Source organism: Fukomys damarensis, unplaced genomic scaffold (assembly GCF_012274545.1).
Source record: "Fukomys damarensis isolate Sample0158 unplaced genomic scaffold, DMR_v1.0_HiC HiC_scaffold_32, whole genome shotgun sequence".
Classification (NCBI taxonomy): domain Eukaryota; kingdom Metazoa; phylum Chordata; class Mammalia; order Rodentia; family Bathyergidae; genus Fukomys; species Fukomys damarensis.
In genome coordinates, this window is record NW_022900944.1 from 30736447 (window position 1) to 30755488 (window position 19042).

The 19042-nt window shown below is 47.6% G+C and overlaps 1 protein-coding gene across 3 annotated transcripts in view; it reads left to right on the top strand.

Annotated features, from left to right (window-relative positions):
• The window catches only part of Cmtm3 (CKLF like MARVEL transmembrane domain containing 3), a 19805-nt gene extending 1121 nt beyond the window's left edge, over positions 1–18684 (top strand). Inside the window, exons 2-5 of one of the 3 annotated variants that reach the window (XM_033757793.1) lie at positions 2519–2674; positions 3595–3690; positions 4058–4184; positions 5841–6915. In XM_033757793.1, the coding sequence (XP_033613684.1) occupies positions 2519–2674; positions 3595–3690; positions 4058–4184; positions 5841–5914 (453 nt within the window). In that variant the 3' untranslated portion in view covers positions 5915–6915. The other 2 variants (XM_019205760.2, XM_010612161.3) reach the window with 2 other exon arrangements.
• The last annotated feature ends 358 nt before the right edge of the window (positions 18685–19042 follow it).

The window sequence follows — 19042 nt, forward strand, 5'->3', positions numbered from 1 at the left end:
CCCCGGGACTGGGTGAGGCCGGGGGCGCGGGCAGCACCGGGGCTGCAGGGGCGGGAGCCAGCGGGGTGACTTCATCCCCTGCTCCCCGCCCCACTGAGCTCCTTCCGCCTTCCCGCTCTCCCCCACCCGGGGCCGAGCAGGCCTTCTTTGTCCTCCCGACACTCGGAAAACTCCGGCACTATCGCTTGTGGGAAATGAAGGGGCGGAAGGGGCCGGGCAGAGGGGAGACAGGAGGAAGGACTGTTCTCTCGTCGGCGGCGGCCACTTGTGGCTTTAGGTCTCCAGAAACTTGGCAATACTTGTCCTTATACCTGCTAGGGGCTCGGGGATGGACAGACTGAGAGAAAGTGCAAGTAGAGGCGGCTAGGGGATTGACAGGTGGGTCAGAGGAGGGCCAAGTGAGAGAAGGAGGAGGGTGGGGGTCACCGGAAGAGTTCTGCCCCAAGACCTTGCCTGTACCTCAGGGCAGATGCCAGGAGGCGGTCCTGAGCCAGAGCCTCCCAAATGAGGTAGTTGGTAGACCCAGAGCCGGAAAGCCCAGGGACGGCCTCCTGGCTGGTCGCCTCTGCTGCACCCTAGGGACCTCTGGGAGTCAAATTCACTGCCCCCCCCAGGGGCTCCCAACTCCACCCCTCCCAGGACTACCTCAAGGGTAAGGGGTGGGGTGCCACCTGGAGCATGGAAGGTGCCCCTGCTCTGGCGTGCTGTCAGGAATCCAGGCACAGGAGGATCAGTGAGGGACAAGGAAGAAGAGGCAAGGGATGTGCACTCTTAACAAAGGAGCTGCTTTTAGTCACCCTGCCCCCAGGCCCACGCAAGAAGGAAGGCGGATATGGGGGTGGGGGAGAAAGGAAGTGCCACCAAGGATTGGAGACAGAAAACAGTAATCATCAAGAAGGGGATACCCAGAATCTGGCTTTGATAGAGGGTGGGGTGGGGAGGGGAGAAGGCAGGGGAGGGCCACAGCAGCCTTGAGCTGAGGAAGTACAGTAGGAGATATGGACAGGGCTGGCCATGGTCTTGTGGCCTGCCTTCCCAGAGATCCTCAAAGCCTCTTATCTATGGGGGCTCAGCTACCCCCAAGGCCATGTTCAAGACGCCAAGAGGGCCCTGGGGACTCCCTGGGATCCCTGCAGTTCATTTGTCTAAAGCCGCCACCACACTTCCTGTGGGGTATCTGGGAGTCCCATGGGGACCCTGCAGCCAGTCCCTGGGCTCCACTCCAAGCTACTCAGCCATGGACGTGCTCAAACCCAGCCACACAGGAACCAGGGTAGATGATAGCCTCCAGAGCCCACAGGTCAGCATGACCTGGGTTCAGATTCTGGTACCCTCTTAGTAGCTATGTGATGCCGTGTGTGGTCCTCTATAAAGAAGAGCTGTGGGCAGTGGGTCATGGATAATGGTGGCCATCAAGGGAGATACATGCAAGCCTCAGTGGGTACAGGATACAGAGAAACCATCCTCTCGGTCTGCAGAACTAACAGGGCAGCCTCAGGATCCGGTCCATTGGCAGCAGGTGGGCAATACTGCAGTCAAGTAGACCAGAGCCACCTTTCATGATGGCCTTGCAAGTGAAGTGGAGGGCCCTGGTGTTAATGCCACCATATCCTCTCCTAGATAGTTTTTTCTTAGGGAAATTTTCAGATAAATAAAAGGGCTGAAAGATTTGTATCAGTTACACCCATATATATACCTTCTGTACAATGGTTAACACTTTGCTGTATTATCCATCAGTCCATTTTATGTTTTAATGCATTCATAGCAAATCGCAGACATTAGTACATTCTGTGCATATGCATTTCAGCATTCATATCATCTAAAGTTTAAGATTTTGGCTGAGGCAGGAGGATCTGGAGTTTGAGTCCACCCTGGGCAATTTAGTGAGACACTGTCTTCAAAGTAAAAGATAAAAAAGAACAACCAAGGGCAAAGGATTTAGCTCAGTGATTCTGGTGCCTGCCTCACAAGCACAAGGACCAGAATTTGATCTCCATACCCAAAAAATTTAAAAAAAACAACAACCAGGGATGTGGCTCAGTGCAGAAAGCACTAGCTTCAATGCCTAGTAACAAAAAAACAAAACCAAAAAAGGTTTTTGTGTTTTACAAGTAAAATTTACATTCGGTGAAAAACACAAATCTCGGGTGTTAGGTGTTACTTTTTGAAACTGGTTGCTATTTAGCTTCAGTTTGTCCCTAGTAGACACTGAGTTGGGTGAATTCTGCCTCAAAGCAGTAAGGAGGTGCAGGTGGGGGTGAGCAGCCCCAGGAAGAGATCTTCTGACAAGGCTGGATAGGCTTGGGAGGTTGGGGCTGTGGGAGGGGACTTGCAAGGGATCAGGACTCTGAGCCATGCCCAGACGGAGTGGGGGCAGCAAGGATGTGGGCCTGGACCTCGTGCCAGCCTTAATCCCAACTCTATCACTTCCCAGCTGCGGGACTGAGCAGGTGGCACCCTAGCTGGAGCCTCTCTTGAAGGCAGGAAAAGGCTCTGACTCTCCCTGGCTTCCCCACAGGGTCTCTCGTTCATCACTTTCATCTGCTACGTGGTGTCCTCAGCATCTGCCTTCCTCACAGTGCCTCTGCTAGAGTTCTTGCTGGCCCTCTACTTCCTCTTCGCTGATGCCATGCAGCTGAATGACAAGTGGCAGGGCTTGTGCTGGCCCATGATGGTGAGGACCAGGGGACCCACAAGGAAGGGGCTGGCTGCAGTGATATTCATCACTGATCAGCAGAAGAGAAATCCAGAGTCCTGCATGTTGACCCTGCCCTGTCTCCAAAGCACTGGAGGGGTGACTTGCTGCCGGAACTGATTATCCGGGCCTTCCCAGCCCACTGTGGTGGAGCCTTGGGCAGGAAACCTGAAAGCAGCCCTTGGACACCAGGTGGCGCTGTTGCCTCCCCCCAGCAAGGCCTTGAAAGAATGAACCCCAGCCACAGGAATTCGAGCCATTTCCAGCATCTGGGCAGGTTAACTGAGGACCTGCAGGGTTCACTCAGATCTCAGCCATCTGGCATCCTGGCCACGTTTGATCACCTGGAGAGCCCCACAGCCCTGCCAGTGATCACTGCTAAATGGAATGTGTCAGAGCAGAGGCAGCAAAGGCTGGGCTTGAGTCCTGGTCTCTTGACTTTACCTACATACAGCATCCTTGCACCCAGCTAAGGAGGGCTGCACCCTCTGTTCCCATTGTGGGGATGAGTAAGGAGAAAGAATATCTGTAAGTGGATCAGCCACAAGTGTGTGGCTTGGGGTGCAGGGCCAGGACTCCTTGCTGGAGAGCCAGGAACAGGTGACAAGGTTCCCAACTCTCACTTTGCCACATGGGCCACGGCACAAAGCAAGCTGCAGCCTAGTTCAGTTCATTGTCCACAGGGCAAAGGATGGCAGCCCATCTGGTTAAGGGACAGGACAGTGCCAGCTGTGGCAGTCTGTAGGACAACAGGAAACTCATGGGGATGAGACAAGGGCCAGGACAGGGTAGTAGTCTCTGGATTGTGGGCCTGGGGCTGGGTGTGTAACTGGACTGCCAGATCTCCTCGTGCCACTCGGGGAGCTCAGGGCAGTGTGGCTATGCCCTTCTCTCCCCAGGACTTCCTACGATGTGTCACTGCCGCCCTCATCTACTTTGTCATCTCCATCACCGCTGTTGCCAAATACTCTGATGGGTCTTACAAAGCAGCCGGGGTGAGCAGCTTCCTTACCCCAGGGAGCGGGTACCCAGCAACATCCCCTTTCTGAAACTCCAGATGCTACTCTGAACCCTCATTTAGGTTGGGACCTGGGCACAGCCTTTCTGCTTGGGCCCCTGGGTGCCCAACGGGGATACAGCTATTTCGGAGTCCTCCTGTCAGATCTACCCAGTGCTCTGCGTTTTGAAAGGCTGGTTGTCAAACCTGGGTCACAGCGCATTTCCCTTTCCTCAGAGGAGCTGTGCCTATCCAGCCAGCTAAGGCCACCCTCCCCACATGCAGCCTTCTGGTCCTGGGACCCGGGGCTCTGGGGGATGTGCCCTGCCCAGTGTTCCCATCCACATGCTCTGCACGTTTCATAGGTTTTTGGCTTCTTTGCCACCATCGTGTTTGCAGTTGACTTCTACCTGATCTTTAATGAAGTGGCCAAATTTCTCAAGCAAGGGGACTCTTCCGGTGCAGATGAAACCACAGCCCACAGGGAAGAAGGTAGGTGGCTGCCCCAAGTCTCTCTGCCAGGGAACCCAGCTGATCGCTCCTAGGATTGCTGCAGGGGCCCTCTCCCTTGCCTGGCCAGTTTGAGACTGGGAGAGGGACAATACCCCTTAAGGTGGCCAATCACAAAGCAAGGCTGTTTCCCAGCAGAAGCAAGCTGGGGTCAGGCTTGCCAAGTACCTCTGCTGGCAGATCTCACTTCCTGAACAAGGAAGGCGGCCAGTCATTCTCAGGACACCTGTCCACCTGGGTTTAGAGTGGCCACCTGCCCAGACCCAGCTTCCCCTGCCATCCTAGCCCAAGAGCCAGGGAACCCAGGCAATTACCTTCTCTATGGTCCCTAGGCAAATCCAGGTACACTCAGACTCATTTTAGTGTTACTTCCAAGGAAAAAGCAACAGACATTTAGTCCCTCATTCAGCTCAGAAAGGCCAATGAATGTTCTGTAGATGTTAAAAAACAAATGGGCCAAGGGCCGGGGATTTAGCTCAGTGGTTCTGCCGCCTGCCCCACAAATGCAAGGACCCAAGTTCGATCCCTGGTACCAAAAAAAAAAAAAAAGGGGGGGGGGAGCCAGGGATTTAGTTCAGTGGTACCATGCCTGCCTCAAAAGCGGAAGGTCTTGAGTTCAGTAGGGTACCAAAAAAAAAAAACCTTAAAAGTTGGAAGGCTGCTGTTTCTGTGACAGCACAGCCATATCAACTGTCACATCTTTGGAGGCTTGTGCCTTACACAAGACATGTGGCAGGAGCCCTGCAAAGATTTGTCAGGGGTCTCTGAGCTGGTGTGGAGCCCTTAGCCATACTCAGAGAGGCAGAAGGGTAGAGCGGGTGAAGGTGCTCATGTGGGGTCCCCTCATCCTGTACTCCAGGACTCCAAAGCCTATTGGCTACTTCTCAGCCCCACCCTCGCTGCAATCCCAGCTAGACTTTAAACAAATTGGTGCCACCATTGGCTAGCAACTCCAAGATCTTGCTCAGCATCAAATTCATCCCAGCCTGGTGTCCCCTGTGCCTTCCACTGTGTTACTCCTACTGAGCCCATCATGTGCTAGGCACTAGGGGTACGGGAATGGGCAGGGTCTACCCTGGCAGAGCTCACAGCCCAAACTGGAGTTAAGACCTTAAAGCAGAGTGGTACTGGATCAGTAGGTTATGTGTTGTCCCCTGGAGACAGGAGCAGGAGGCGATATCAGAGAAGGTCACCAGGTGGGGCAGTAATGACGGGAATGAAATGGGAGCTAATGCACAGGGATAAAGTAGCTGAACGTGGGTCCCTGCGTGCCAGCCAGGCTGGAGGCAGGTGCAGGTGACCCTGGAGCTAGGTCAGTGGATGTGCAGGAGTGTGCAGGCAGAAGAGATGGGACAGGTAGAGAGAGAAAACAGTGTTTCCCATTCAGCTGAGGTACTTCTCTGGGTTAAACAGTGGTGTCCAGGATAGCGCAGGTAGACAGAGGACAGGGGCTTTCCAGGGACTCCAGGCCCTGCCTGCAAGTCGAGATCTTCCCCACTGAGTGCCTGCTGTCTCAGAGGGACCCCGCCGGTTAAGTTTAGGAACCACCAAGTTCCCAACAGCTGGGCTGCAGGGCCGGCCCATGGGGATCTGTGACCCCCAGAAACTGTCCCTCTGCTAAAACTGAATGCTTTTCAGCTGGTCCTTCCCATGCTACAGCAAGCATGAAGTCAGATGCTCCTGGACATTGTCCTCAGGTATCTGCAACCTGAAGCAAGTACCCATCCAGCCAACCCAGTGATCAAATCATCAATAGCAGGGAAGACATTTTGAATATTTTGTTTTTTTAAATATCTGGATAATTTTTTGTGTTGCATTTACAGTTATTGCAATGAAAGTATATGTTAGGTACAAATATACCAAAATCTTATCACACCATCTTATCAGTGCAGCCCTGGCAGAGTTAGGGGAGCCAGGGTTTGGGGAGGTTCTCTATGTACTCTGGGAACTCCCACTCTACCTGCCCCAGGCTTAGCCCTGAGCCAGGAACAGCTCTAGGACTGGCCAGGATTCTTAGAGTCAGGGACTGGCCAGAGAGGGGGCAAGGGTAAAACGTAGTAACTGCAGTGGGTTGGGGAAGAATCCTGCAGTGCTTTTCCTCCCTGAGGTGGGCTTCTAGGAGGTTCTACAGAACAGTCCAGTAGGCGGGTGTTGGGAGCCCTCAAGTCCCACATCACTGACAGGCCCTTAGCGTTATACAGCTGTTTGTGACCACAATATACAAGGATAGGGGAGGGGAAAGTTGAATCTATAAAGTGACTTTTTTTTTTTTAAGTCTGCTGATTTTCCAGTATATTTTAGTGAGGGACTAGCAAGTAGATGTCCTTGCTTTGTCCTGCTGAGTTGGGGATAGGGATGAGGCTGGAATGCAGATGTACAATTCTAACACCTCCAAGTGAGACTAACCCAGGAGCCTTGGGAGGGCCTGAGGCCCCTGGGGAAGAGACATCTGGGCTTCAGTCTGGGGTGGATGTGGACGTGTTCCTACCCCTACTCCCGCCCCGACCAGCACCTGGAGGTGAAAGTGGCCTCTTGTGGAGGGCCCAGGCCCCAACTTCTCTCACACCAGCACATGCTCGTAATGGCAGAGTCTAGAGTCAGCTGCAGGAGAGGTTCAGCCCAGGGCTCCTGCCAGCACTCACCTGGCAGTGCCTCCCCAGAGACTGCTCCCAGGCACTGCTGCCTGGAGACTCCTGCCTGGCATCCTCCATGCTTTCCTTTCAGAGGAGAATTCTGACTCTGACTCTGATTGAGGGCCTGCTTGCCCAGCAACCTGAACCACCTGGGGCCTTGGCGGTGGCACCTTCCTGACACAGCTGCTGGAAGCCTGGCCAAGGACAGTGTGACGGGGAGGCTGCTCACGTGGGCCTCCCCTCGGCCTCAAGGTTCCATCCTGAGCCCAGCATTCAAGACTGTACCCTTTGGCTTGGCAAGGCTAAACCACTGTGTGTGCCAGGGCATCTCGGATACCCTACCGTCTCCCTATTTCTGTCACACAGACCTTAAGCCCTTTAACCCTGCTGCCAAGACCAAGCACAGGAAGACACAGCAGGGCACCAGTGTCCCAGCCTGCCAAGGCACCTGGTTTGTGCTGCAGGTGAGGCAGGGTGGGGGATGCCTGTGTCTCACTAACAGGCCCCGTGGTCTCTTGACTGCATGAGTGCCGCTGCTTATGCGGGCTCTTTTTGAGAACACTTCTAGGAATCTTTGGTTCAAGGAGCTAAAGCAGGGAGAAGCTGACCTTGACCTTACCATCTAGGCATGGGTCTCAGCACCCACACCCGACACCTTAAACCTCAGAAACCACATCTCAGGTGGGGTGACTGGTCTGGGTCTAACACCATTTCAAAGAAGAACTCATGGACTCACTCGCTAGGTCTGACAGACAGAGGGAACCAGTCAGTGCTATGGCAGTGACCATGGCTGGCAGCTGGGCGGGCCCAGCCAAACTCTCTCTTCCTGGAGGCCAGAGTTCTCAGGACCCTGAGGACAGTGTGCTTCCTTGTGGATACCAGGCAGTTCTCTGGACCACCTCCTGAGAAATGAGACGAGCCTTTTGCATCCACCAAAGGATTTTTATATTTAGTATGTATCTTTGATGGGATTTGGTAGCTTTTCATAGTTTGTTTTTTGTTGTTGCTTTTTTTTTAATACAAAATCAGCTTAACAAATGATGTTTTCTGTGACCTAAGAGGTCCTGTGAATGAGCCAGAGTCCTGGGCCCAGGTTTGGGGCATTTGTAACTTTATTCTACTCTCGCATGTGAATCACCTACCCTGAAAAAGTCATAATGGATTAAACCAGACTACCTGCTTGAAGTGTGTGACTCTAAGAACCTTTCCGCCACCCAGAGCAATAATGTGCAGGATCGTGTCACAATTCAGCACAAACTAGGAGAGAATCCTGACAGCTTTCAATTTCAGCAACAAGGTACACATACGAACAGTATGCCAGGGACTAGAGTAAGCATCTGCCCAGTGCCTGACTCTTTTATTTAATCCCGCAGTCAAGGAAACAGAAACTAAGTGACCAGCCCAGGGCCCTCTCACTTACACATCAGGACTGTGCCCCATGGCAGCCAGAACCTAGAGATTTTGTGGTTTGGAAACCAAACTGACCATACAAGGAATGTCAAGGCTGCAACCTAGGAGAACCCTGGTCAGTTTCTGGCTCAAGAGAGATGGGAAGAGGTGAGGCCTTCTTCCCTAAATGTTACACATAGCTGAAAACGGAGCTGAATGTGAAAAGCCAAGAGAGGCACAGGGTAGAGATTCTGTTCACCTTGCCAGCCAGCAGAATGGGTATCATGGAGGCCTCACTGCATCCTGTGGACTACAGCAGCTCTTTCAACTTCCACAGAGCAAGCCTGTTTTCTTTTTGAGGGATGCCAAGGATCAAACTTGGGACCTTGTACTTATAAAGCAGGCAGTGGAACCACTGAGCTAAATCCCAAGCTCACAAGCCTGTTTCAGGACCTGGGTCCATGGCCTTTGGTGAGGCAGGGGAGGCAAGGCAGAGAAGAGAGACCACAGTATTTTTACATGTCCATTTATTAAACAAGAACTCCTTCATGACAATTTAATACAATATTTATTAGCGATTAGTGTTGAGAAAATTATTTCCCTCTACATACAAAAATACAGATTTGAACGCTATTAAAACAATCAAGACAAGTACCATGAAAAATTGGTCCTTCAAAAGAAATAAAGGGGAAGACTGAGGGCAGTGTGAGGCTTTGTCTGCTGTCAGGGACAAATCAATAGGAACACACTTTGGGGTCCCCACTGCAAATGTACAGGGTCAAACCTGAGGCCCATGGCACAGCAGCCATGTCAGTGTGAGAGGCCAGGATGGGAGCTCTGCCCCGCAAGCCACATGAGCCAAAGTTTGCCCAGTGCCCATCACCTTGGAATGCTCACAGCTGTGTCTGAACTGCCACAGGAAAGACTTTTCAGAAACAAGGCATGGCAAATTATTAACACTGCCCCTAAAAGTGCCACTAGGTAAAGTACCAATGAGTGAACCTGTCAGAAAGTTATGACGTAGCTGTCTCACTGCACTTCCTTTGTTAATCACAGAATAACATGTTGACTCTTCAGAAGGTCAAAACAAAGCTACAATTTCATGTTTCGGTAACTCATACTTTCCTTCCACAATGGCTCAGTTTACACAAGACTTTCCTTGACCAGATACAACTCGGCCTGCAGGGCTAGAGAAGCCCAGGGAGCTGCTCAAGTCTGCCTGTGCCTTGGTTTCATCCAGCTCCTCATAGGAGAGCACCTACTACATTCAGGCCTAAAACCTGGACAGGGCCACAAGCCCACCCTGAGCATCCACGACCCCATCTGAAAATCCAACCGCTGGGTACGGCTGGAGACGGGTTGTGGTGCTCTAGAAAGCAGGGAGCACTAAGCCAATCCTGGAAGATGCAGGCCAGGGGGCATCTTGAGGGCCCGAGGTGAAGAGGGCAAGGAGCCAGAAGCGGGCTTTCCACAATTTCAGACCCAGCAGAGGGGAGGTCACCATGGATGACAGTCTTCTCTCCTTTTTCAATATGGAATGGCTTTTACTGTTCAAGGTGAGCGGCAGCTCTTGAAACTGAGCAAATGGTTAAACAATGCCAAATGCAATTATATTGACTCTTACTTATTTCACAGAAATATACTTTTACTCTCAGACTAAGCAGAAACAAGATGTACGGGTGAAAGCAACACAGGAGATGAGAGGAGTCAGGGATTTTTTTTGTGGTTTTTTTTTTGTTTTCTTTTTGAAAATACAAAGTTTAAAGGGGAAATGGCCCAAACCATAAGACTTGCATTTTTTAAAGCAATATTAAAAGGACATAATCTGTAACATGCTACAAAAATAGTGTTATCTGTTTTAACTAAATGTACATCTTTTTTTCCAATTCCATGACTGACGAAGAGTGCTTATGTGACACACAGAAGGCACCAAAGGTGAAGTGATTATTTGTCTTAAAATATACAAAGACAGAATTACTTACTATGAGGAAAAAAACAACAAAAACAGTCAAACCTGAAATAAATAGTTTAGTATTTCTGCCATGGGTTCCTGAACCCCTACAATTTTCAACATATACAAATAATTTTAATCCCTACCATTCTCTTAGAGGGAACCATGTCAAAATCACGTTATTAAAAGCACTGATTTTATGCAAATAGGTCAATTTCATCATGATTTGAAAGTTCATTAAGTGTGTTAGGAATGAAAAAGTTGGAAGCAGGCAGCCCCTCTGTGGGCCTGGGCCAGCCTGGGGATCGTCCCAGGCATCCTGCCCCTGTCCTTGCCCTCCCTATCCCTGGGACCAGCCCAGTCTCCTTTAATGCTTTCCTTCCTCACTTCCACAGAGAAGGAAACAGTCTTGAAACGTGCTATGCAAATTCTGGAAAAAACAGGAAAACAGCCAAGTGCAGCGAAGCAGCCACCAGTTAGGCCGGGCGTGGTCTCACACAGACACAGGTCTCCCAGGTGTTCTTATGTCCTGGCCATTTCTCTGGTGCCTTTCCTGATTAACAGGGAAAAACTTCCTGTTGGATGTAAGTAGCAGCTTCCAAAGACAACTCAGATTTGATAGTTTCAGATTGTTACCGAAACCCACATAAATCATTATCAGGATTTTGTTTCACACAATCTCTTTTCAGGAACAATTATAAAAAGAAACTCTAGGACTTGCCCTAACTCCCATCAACAAAGCTGATCTAGATGGTTTCAAATGTGTTTTTAACATAAATATCAGAACCATAAAAGTTGTGATAGCTCACCAGAGTCCAAGAAGTATTAACCCTTAACAAGTTTGTTCACCTGAATTAAAAATTCAGCATAAAAAGTAGACAATTAACCCTTTGAAACAGATACTCTGCTCAAGGGCCCATAATCTAAACTTCATTTTAAACAAGTTGCCAGTAACAAGGTCAGTGGGCTTCTAGGCCATTTTTTTTTTCTTTGCTATTACATTTATGGAATAAGAAAAAGAAAGAAAAAAAATCCCAAAGGTTGAAAAATTGTGTCCAAATGGTAAAACATATATTCAAGACAAGGGAAAATACAGGACCGTGTCTGTTTCAAGCCCAAAGCATGTACACATGCTATTTATTAGCATGAAGAAAAATCCAACAGAATGTTCACTTAACAGAAGAAAATTCTGCTAGATGTAACAAACTAAACATATTTTCTTTCTAAAACAGGAAATGTAAAAGGCTTCTAAATAGAAGAAACATAAAAGGTCAAATATTTCAAATTACTTTCCCAACCAGGCAAATCTTATGATTTAAAAGATATCTGCAGCCAAGAGTTGATGGCACACACCTGTTAACCCAGCACTTGGGAGGCTGAGGCAGGAGGATCACCATGAGTTTGAGGCCAGGCTGAACTACACTGGGAGATCCTGTCTCAAAACAAAAACAACAAAAAAAAATCTGCTAAGAAGAGCATAAATAAAAGGACTCATAGAATCAGGAAGATTTACAGAAGAGTGGCCCTTTAAGGTCTGTGTCCTGCCAGGGACCTATGCTAGTCGGTCACCTGCTCAGACCCAGACTAGAAGCTAGCCTATTCCAGTAAGGAATACTGGTTGCTAATGTTCAGTTCTTGCCCTCAAGCTGGTCTGGGAACACAACACTTCACTTTTCTACAGACAAGAACACAGGCAGGCAGTTAATTGAGCACATTTCCACAGCAGCCTGGGGTTGTAAACATACCTAATGCCATCAGCAGCCTCCTCCCTTCTCAACTCCTACCAGCCCTTGTGGGGGCTGCCCACCAAGCCCCTTGCCTAACTGGGCCTAGGAGTGGATGCTGATAAAACAGACGTGGGGAATAGAGCAGCCCTGGATACTGGAACTTCATGATGAACCAGGAAGGTGGTTGGAGACCTCATAAACTAGTCCTGGAGCTGGATGCAACTTTTTCTATTCATGAGAATCAACAAGTAACCTGAGCTAGCAAGTGTTTTCCTTTTTCTACTGCTTGTTCAATATCAATCATTATTCTGCAGACAAGATATAGAGGAAATGACAATCGGATGGTGGCATGACTTCATGGTTGCTCTGTTGGGAACATGAATGCCATAGCAGGAATCCTCTATACATCTTCCCTCACTTTGCCACTGTCTTCACACTCTGTTTCTGTTGGGACAGTTCCTAAGACTGACCCATAGGAAAATCCAGCATAGATGGGGATCAGACCTTGGTCCACCTCTGGGAGCACATGGATAGGTAAGGCATTTCTCCCAAACAGTGCATGCGAATCGAAGAGAAGAGATGAGCTTGGGTCACACACACAAGTTATCTAAGGGTCACTCATGGCAAGCAAGAGCTCACACACATGTACAGACAAAAGTTAGGGCTGTCTCCTCAGAGACTGTGGCTTACTGCAGTTTGCATCACTAAGAAAGCTTCAGAAAGGCAAACAACTGCAAACCTGAAGAAAGCAGGAATGTTTTACACCTGAGCCTTGAAGCTGTGGCTAGAAGCATCCAGCACAAGTTGGAAGCCAGACATACCCAGTCTGCCCACAAGCATTAACCTTCGCAAGGCAATAATGGCACCCCAGAGCCACGCCCTCAGAGCCTGACTGGTCTTTGCTGGTTTCCCTGTGGAAACCAGCTCTTCAGCTCACTGGGCTAAGGCAAACAAGGCTATGGAAATGAGCAGGCTTCTGTGTTCTTGCTTTTTTTGTAGACAAGCAGTCTGCCTTGGAGGGCTGATTAATTTAAATCAAACTTCTCCATGAGATTTTAGTCTGTAATCGAGTTTGCCCTTTCTAGGGGCCAACAGCTGTCTAGGTTTTCATGATTGCAATATCTCTGTGTGAATGAGAAAAGGTATTGCCTCCTCCATCCCTTCAGCAACACAAAGAGAGGTTAAGGTGAGTCATAGGGGAAATAAGCAGCCAATCAACCAAGTCACTGCCAAAATAAACTTTCTCTGAAGGTGGTAGTGTCTCCATCTATCAGAGCCAGCAGAAGTTCCACCAAATCCTGGAAGGCTTCAGCCCTGCGTCTCCACAAACACTCCAGGATGGACACGGCACCAGCGGTTCCTTCAAGCTCTGCTTCAACTTCTGTGAAAGCCAATTCATCCAACTGGGACACTGAGAACACTGAGAAACTAGGCCTCAGCCTAAAAATGCCCAAAACATAAGTGACATGGTCCACACTAGATCAACTAAATGCAAAAATACATTTCCTTCAATTTGCAAAGAGGTCATTTTAATCTACACTATCCTCTGTTGTACAGAGAGGAGACAGAACATTCATGATGGATGACCATATTCCCTTCATAACTTTTCCTCGCTGTCTGTACACGATGAGATGTAGGGCTGCGCACCACACCAATCAGACTGTACAGGCCACTTCTGGTTCTAGTGGGAGCAAATTAAATAGTACAAGGAAATACATTTACAAAAACCATGGGGAAGCCTCATGGCACAAAGAATATTAAATAGTTACAGGGACATAAATAATCCAAAGATTCTATCACTAAGATGTAAATTAACACCTAAATCTCTCTGGGCATGAGACATCATCACTTTTTATTGTCCCTCAGCATTTATGGTCTTGATGGGCCTCAGAACTATTTCTTTCCACTGACAACACATCCTCAGGAGGCTAATCAGTGGTTTCCTTTTACTGGATAAGCTGGTTTTATTGAAGTGACTCAAGAAAATATGGGCAACAATCTCACTTGAATGATATTCTTTTTTCACTCTTGCTTCAAAAGGTGGCCTTTATTATAATAGAGTCCCAGTAACTTAACGCCCTCCAGATTTCTGATAAAGCTCTTCCAAGTGGGCTCTATCTGATATAAGGCTGAGTCTTTGTGACCCTATTTTAAATGGAATTCTCAGGGGGCTTATTAAGCCCACTCAACAAATGCACAATAAATATGTAAAATGAAGAGAGAAAATTCAGATGTCTTGAGCTCCCTCAAAATCACCACATATAAGAGGTTCAAAGTCTGTAAAGCATGATGGTGCTGATTCACAACATACATGGGATGGGAAGAAGGCTCTGTCAGACTCAGCTGTGACCAGGCCCGACACCCCTCTGTGTGAAGAGTGGGGAGGAGTTATCGCCAGACTAATGTGTCAGGCCCTGAGGCAGCCATGCTCGAGTATGTGACCAAGGCCACTGCATAAGAATGGCTGCAAGAGACCTGGACTATGTTGGACATTGGGGTAGAGAGCTATGCCTCACTCTGGCCCTCAGACCCAACTCACCACGATTCCTGTGGAATCCCCAGCCCAGCAGCACCACCTGACCAACATCCCTCTCCTGTTAAAGCAGACACTGATCTTTCTTGAAAAAATACAGTGCCACACATGCACAGGGGACACCTCTTCATATTCTTCTACCTCCTGCTCTGGGCCATTTCTTACACAGTCTACAGGTAAGACCATAAGTGGTCGTTAGTACAAGACATCAAGAGTTTTCTAGCTACTGTACGGTCTTCTCACCAGCAGTACCTTTTCCTTGATGCAGGCTAAACACAAAATATTGGAGCTACAATGATGTCTGTAAACATTAAAACAGTTCAAAATGTGAAAACCTGACATATTATAACAATTTTTCCATGAAAGATACAATTAGTCTTTTAACAACAACCACCACATCAAAAAAGTACAGCATTGTAGGGGCTTAACTCATTCATCACAAAAAAATAATCTTCACTTGATCAACAATCAAAAACAAGTGAGTAGGATTTTTCCCACCAACTTCCACCATTGGAGTTCATAGTAATGATGCTCAGGCATCCAAAGTGGTAACTGGTGCCTTCTGACACATCAGAGGAAGGACGTGTCCTGTGTAAATTCAAGTATTTTCAAACCCTAGACAGGTCTACTCAGAATCACTTTAATTCTCAGGTATTAGAAAACTAGCACACATCCCTAAAACAGAGGTCTGTTTGTGTGTCTGATTTGTAACACACACAAACACACTCCCATGGGTGGTCCAAGAAGCCAGCAAACAGGCAAGTGCTTTGGCTGGTGGAATGGACTGTGTTTCTTCTGTGGCTGTTACCTGAGAAGGTAATATTACAGAAACTGCAATTCAGCCTCAGAGTGATTAGGGTAAGCAGGAAACTGGCAAACAAGATGGTCCCTATATTCTTAGAAAAGATTCAGGGGCCCAGGAAAAGTGATTCATTTGAGGAAGAACCAAGTGATTTCTCAGTAAGGTTGGAAAAAAGGGTAACCTTCCTGTGAGTCAGTGGTCCTATGAACTGTCCCACAGGACACCAGCTTTTCCTGTCCCTATTATATTCTGGCACAGCAAAGAAATCCACCAGCACATCCAATACTAAGACGCTCCAAGTCCCAGGAGCTTTGGGCTGTGCCGGTTTCCTTGATACCCTGGACATGTAAGATGAGGAAGGTGGGTCCTGACAAACAGACTCTATGCACCCAGAGCACACCATGGGCCTGCTCAGCTGTCCCAACCCTGCACCTTCACTTCTTTATGTGTATTTTCCCCTTCTTAGCAGCCCCATGTAACCCAGCATCTTGACTCATCACAAATTCATGTGATGGGGTGGCTCATGGGTCATTTAGCTGGCTGCTCGATACTGGAGGACACAGGCCTCTCCAGCCTACCATGGGCCTCCCACAAGGCCACTCTGGACACCTTTTCCCAAAGTGAACTTTTACCAAAGAGGACAAAATTCAGCTGAATCACATGAAAGTCTGATGAGTGGAGGGAAAGAAAATTTGACTGGAAAGATGGACATAAGGGCTGGAGGGAGGGTGACTCCAGAAGGGACCTCATGTGTCCAGGCGCTGGATCTCAGGGCGATTGTCCACATCTCTGGACTCAGTGCGCGCGCGGATGTAGTCATTGGCGCTCTGCTGGCGGATGCTGACTCTCCATTTCTGTACAGCCAAGAATGTGCTAACTGCATAGGCTGCTGTTGCCAAGAAGCCAAATATCTAAAACATACAAACAGAGTTAGCCTTGGGCATGTCACCCCATCCTGGTGGCTTCAGAGACCTTAGTTGTGTGAGTCCCTTCTAGCTGTACCCCCCCACACACACACACTGAATATAGAGCTCTCACACTTGGCCAAAGCTGTCGTCATGTGACCCACAGAAACTCCTGCCTGACCTGAAGACAGCCTACTATGTCTTCTTTTTCAGTGTCTTGGATCCATTTTTTTTTTTTTTTTAAATCACAAAAGTACCTCTTACTGCATGCACCTTCATGACCTCTCATCCTGGATATGCAAATATAACATAGTCCAAATATGATGTAGAAAGAATACTGAAGTCTCATACATTTGCACCAAATCAAGCACAGTGCTGAGATTCCAAATCCACCCCCCACCTGCTGCCTATCACCTGGGTAACTCTGGGTGAGATACAGCAGGAGGGTTGGGGGCCAGCTTAAATTAATCCTCCTTAATGATAAAAATGATACATGTTCTTTATAAATGAAAGCAATAGAGAAATGTAAAGCACAGGGAGTGAACAGCTTCTCTTCTCTGGTCATCCCCTCTTCTCTTCCTCATCCCCAGTGGTCAATAGAGAAAGAGCTAAAGGAGAATGAGTAGGTTGCATGCCAGAGGACAGAGAACAGCAAGTCAGAGGATGCAGAATGAGCCTTCATCTTAACCATTCAAGGTTGCTTACCATGGCAGCAATTTCAGCTCCGGTTTTGTGGTTTAGAGCAGCCAGTACAATTGAGGCAATAAAGAAAAAGAAAGTGCTGAGTCCAGTGTTGACCAAATCCTAAAGAAAAGATAAAATAAAACCACTTGAAAAGAAACATTCTAAAAGTAGCTGAATTTCAAAAATACCAACTTCCAGTGTATCCGTATCTGTCTTGTTGACACAGAGGCACTGGTCGCACAAGGAAGACCAGAAACAACAATTTATGATGTTACTGGGCAAATCACACACTACAAAACCCACATTTTAACCTACCACATTACCAATTCTTGTCATAAATAGCAACTAAAACTAATACTACTAATAATTGTTTAGCGTTCTTATGTCTTTAGTTTTTGTGGTTCTGGGGATCAAACCCAGGGCCTCATGCATGCTAGGTAAGGACTCTACCACTAAGCTACATCCTCCACACTCTAGTTCATAAGAAAGATGCTCATGTCACCTTGGGGTGGGCAAAGCTAAGAGCCCCAACGTACTGACACAGGTGCAGACTCCCAGCACACCCCATCTTTATATGGGGCACGTAAGGCACACTGTTTTCATACACTGAGAACACTTTCTTCTACAGTCTTTCAAACCTCTGCATTGCTAAAGCTGGGGAGATTTCTTTCTCAACTTCTTGCAAAGCGAATAAGGCTATATACTCAGTGCTTCAGAAATTCAACTCTTCTTTTACTTGGTGGCAGCAGCACCCCCTGGTTTGAGGATTTATTAGGTGCCTTTATTCCTGTTTTCTTGTTTTACGCCTAAGACAAACCTGCAAGAAAAATATTATCTCCGCTTTACCAATGGCAAGACTTCACCGGTGTTTACGCAACTCTGCTCAGAGTGATGCACACACCGAAGGGCCACCCTGCACTATCAGCCAGCAGGTCTGTCTGACTCAAAGCCTCTGGCCTCAACATTGCCACCAGCTGCTTCTTTGTCAAATTGGTTCTACTGCTCTTCAGCCAAGAGCCTTTCCAACAAGCACCTACTGGGAGGGCCTTAGAAATGCCGCGACTGGGATACCAGTGAACGAGACAGTCAGCTTGTCCTTGCCTCCAGAGTGTGCATTTGAGTGGGGAGGTCTGCAGGGCTCACATAAGCAACCTGTCCACTACCCTGTCAGCTGAAGTCACAACTCTTAAGCATTTTCTTGCAGGTAACACAAAATTTATCTAAAAAATAACTGAGGCATTAAAACTGCTCACAAAAACTTAGGACAGAATATTTGCAGTTATCTTGAGGTTTTAAAGTCCATGTAAATTTAAGTTACCATCACATTTTCCTCAGCTTTCAATGCTAAAACTAATTTTTCTAGTTCAGTAATTCTTTCACTTTTTCTCCCAAAGAGTTTTGTACCCATTAAGACAACACAGGGAGCATTCTGTCAAGAAGACCTTCCTTCTCCCAGTTACCTTCTGTTTAATAATATTCCTAGGCCTAGCAAATTATTGGCAATTTCATTCATGTTTTCTTTTTTTTTTTTGTACCAGGGATCGAACTCCGGACCTTGTGCTTGTGAAGCAGGCAGCAGAAGCACAGAGCTAAATCCCTAGCCCTCATTCATATTTTCAATTCTTCCAGAATCAATATTTTTGCATGTCATTTTGTATCTAGTCTGAAAAATATGCAAATGTATGAATCCTATTTTCTCTCATGTATTTTGCAAAAACAATCAATCTTCTTAGATGATCATAATATAGAAAGTGATCTTCAAAAGGACCAAGAAAATTTTGCTCTGATGTTTATACCATTAGTAAAGATTCAAATTGTTTTGTAGTTTTACTCAACCCAGTAAATAAATTTAAAACATCACAGCTGAGTTATAAGAGAATATTTAAGTGTCAAAATAAAGAAGAACCAAACACGATGTGGAGAGAGACTACTTTCTCTTGGAGGTAAGCAATGCCCAATCCTTTCACAGTCAAAGTGATGTCTTGTACTCACTGTCAGGTTCCAGTTGATCTGGGGGATCCTCATGTGAAGGTTGAGGCTGAACAGAATCAGCAAGACTCCTGTCACCACAAATGCACTACAGCTTACAAACTCAAAGAAGTAGAGACCTTCACATGGGGCACATTCCATGATGGTCTCGATGCAGATGAACGCAATCAGGGCCAGAATCTAGGAAGACAATTGAAAACATACAAACATGTATATTTAGTACACTT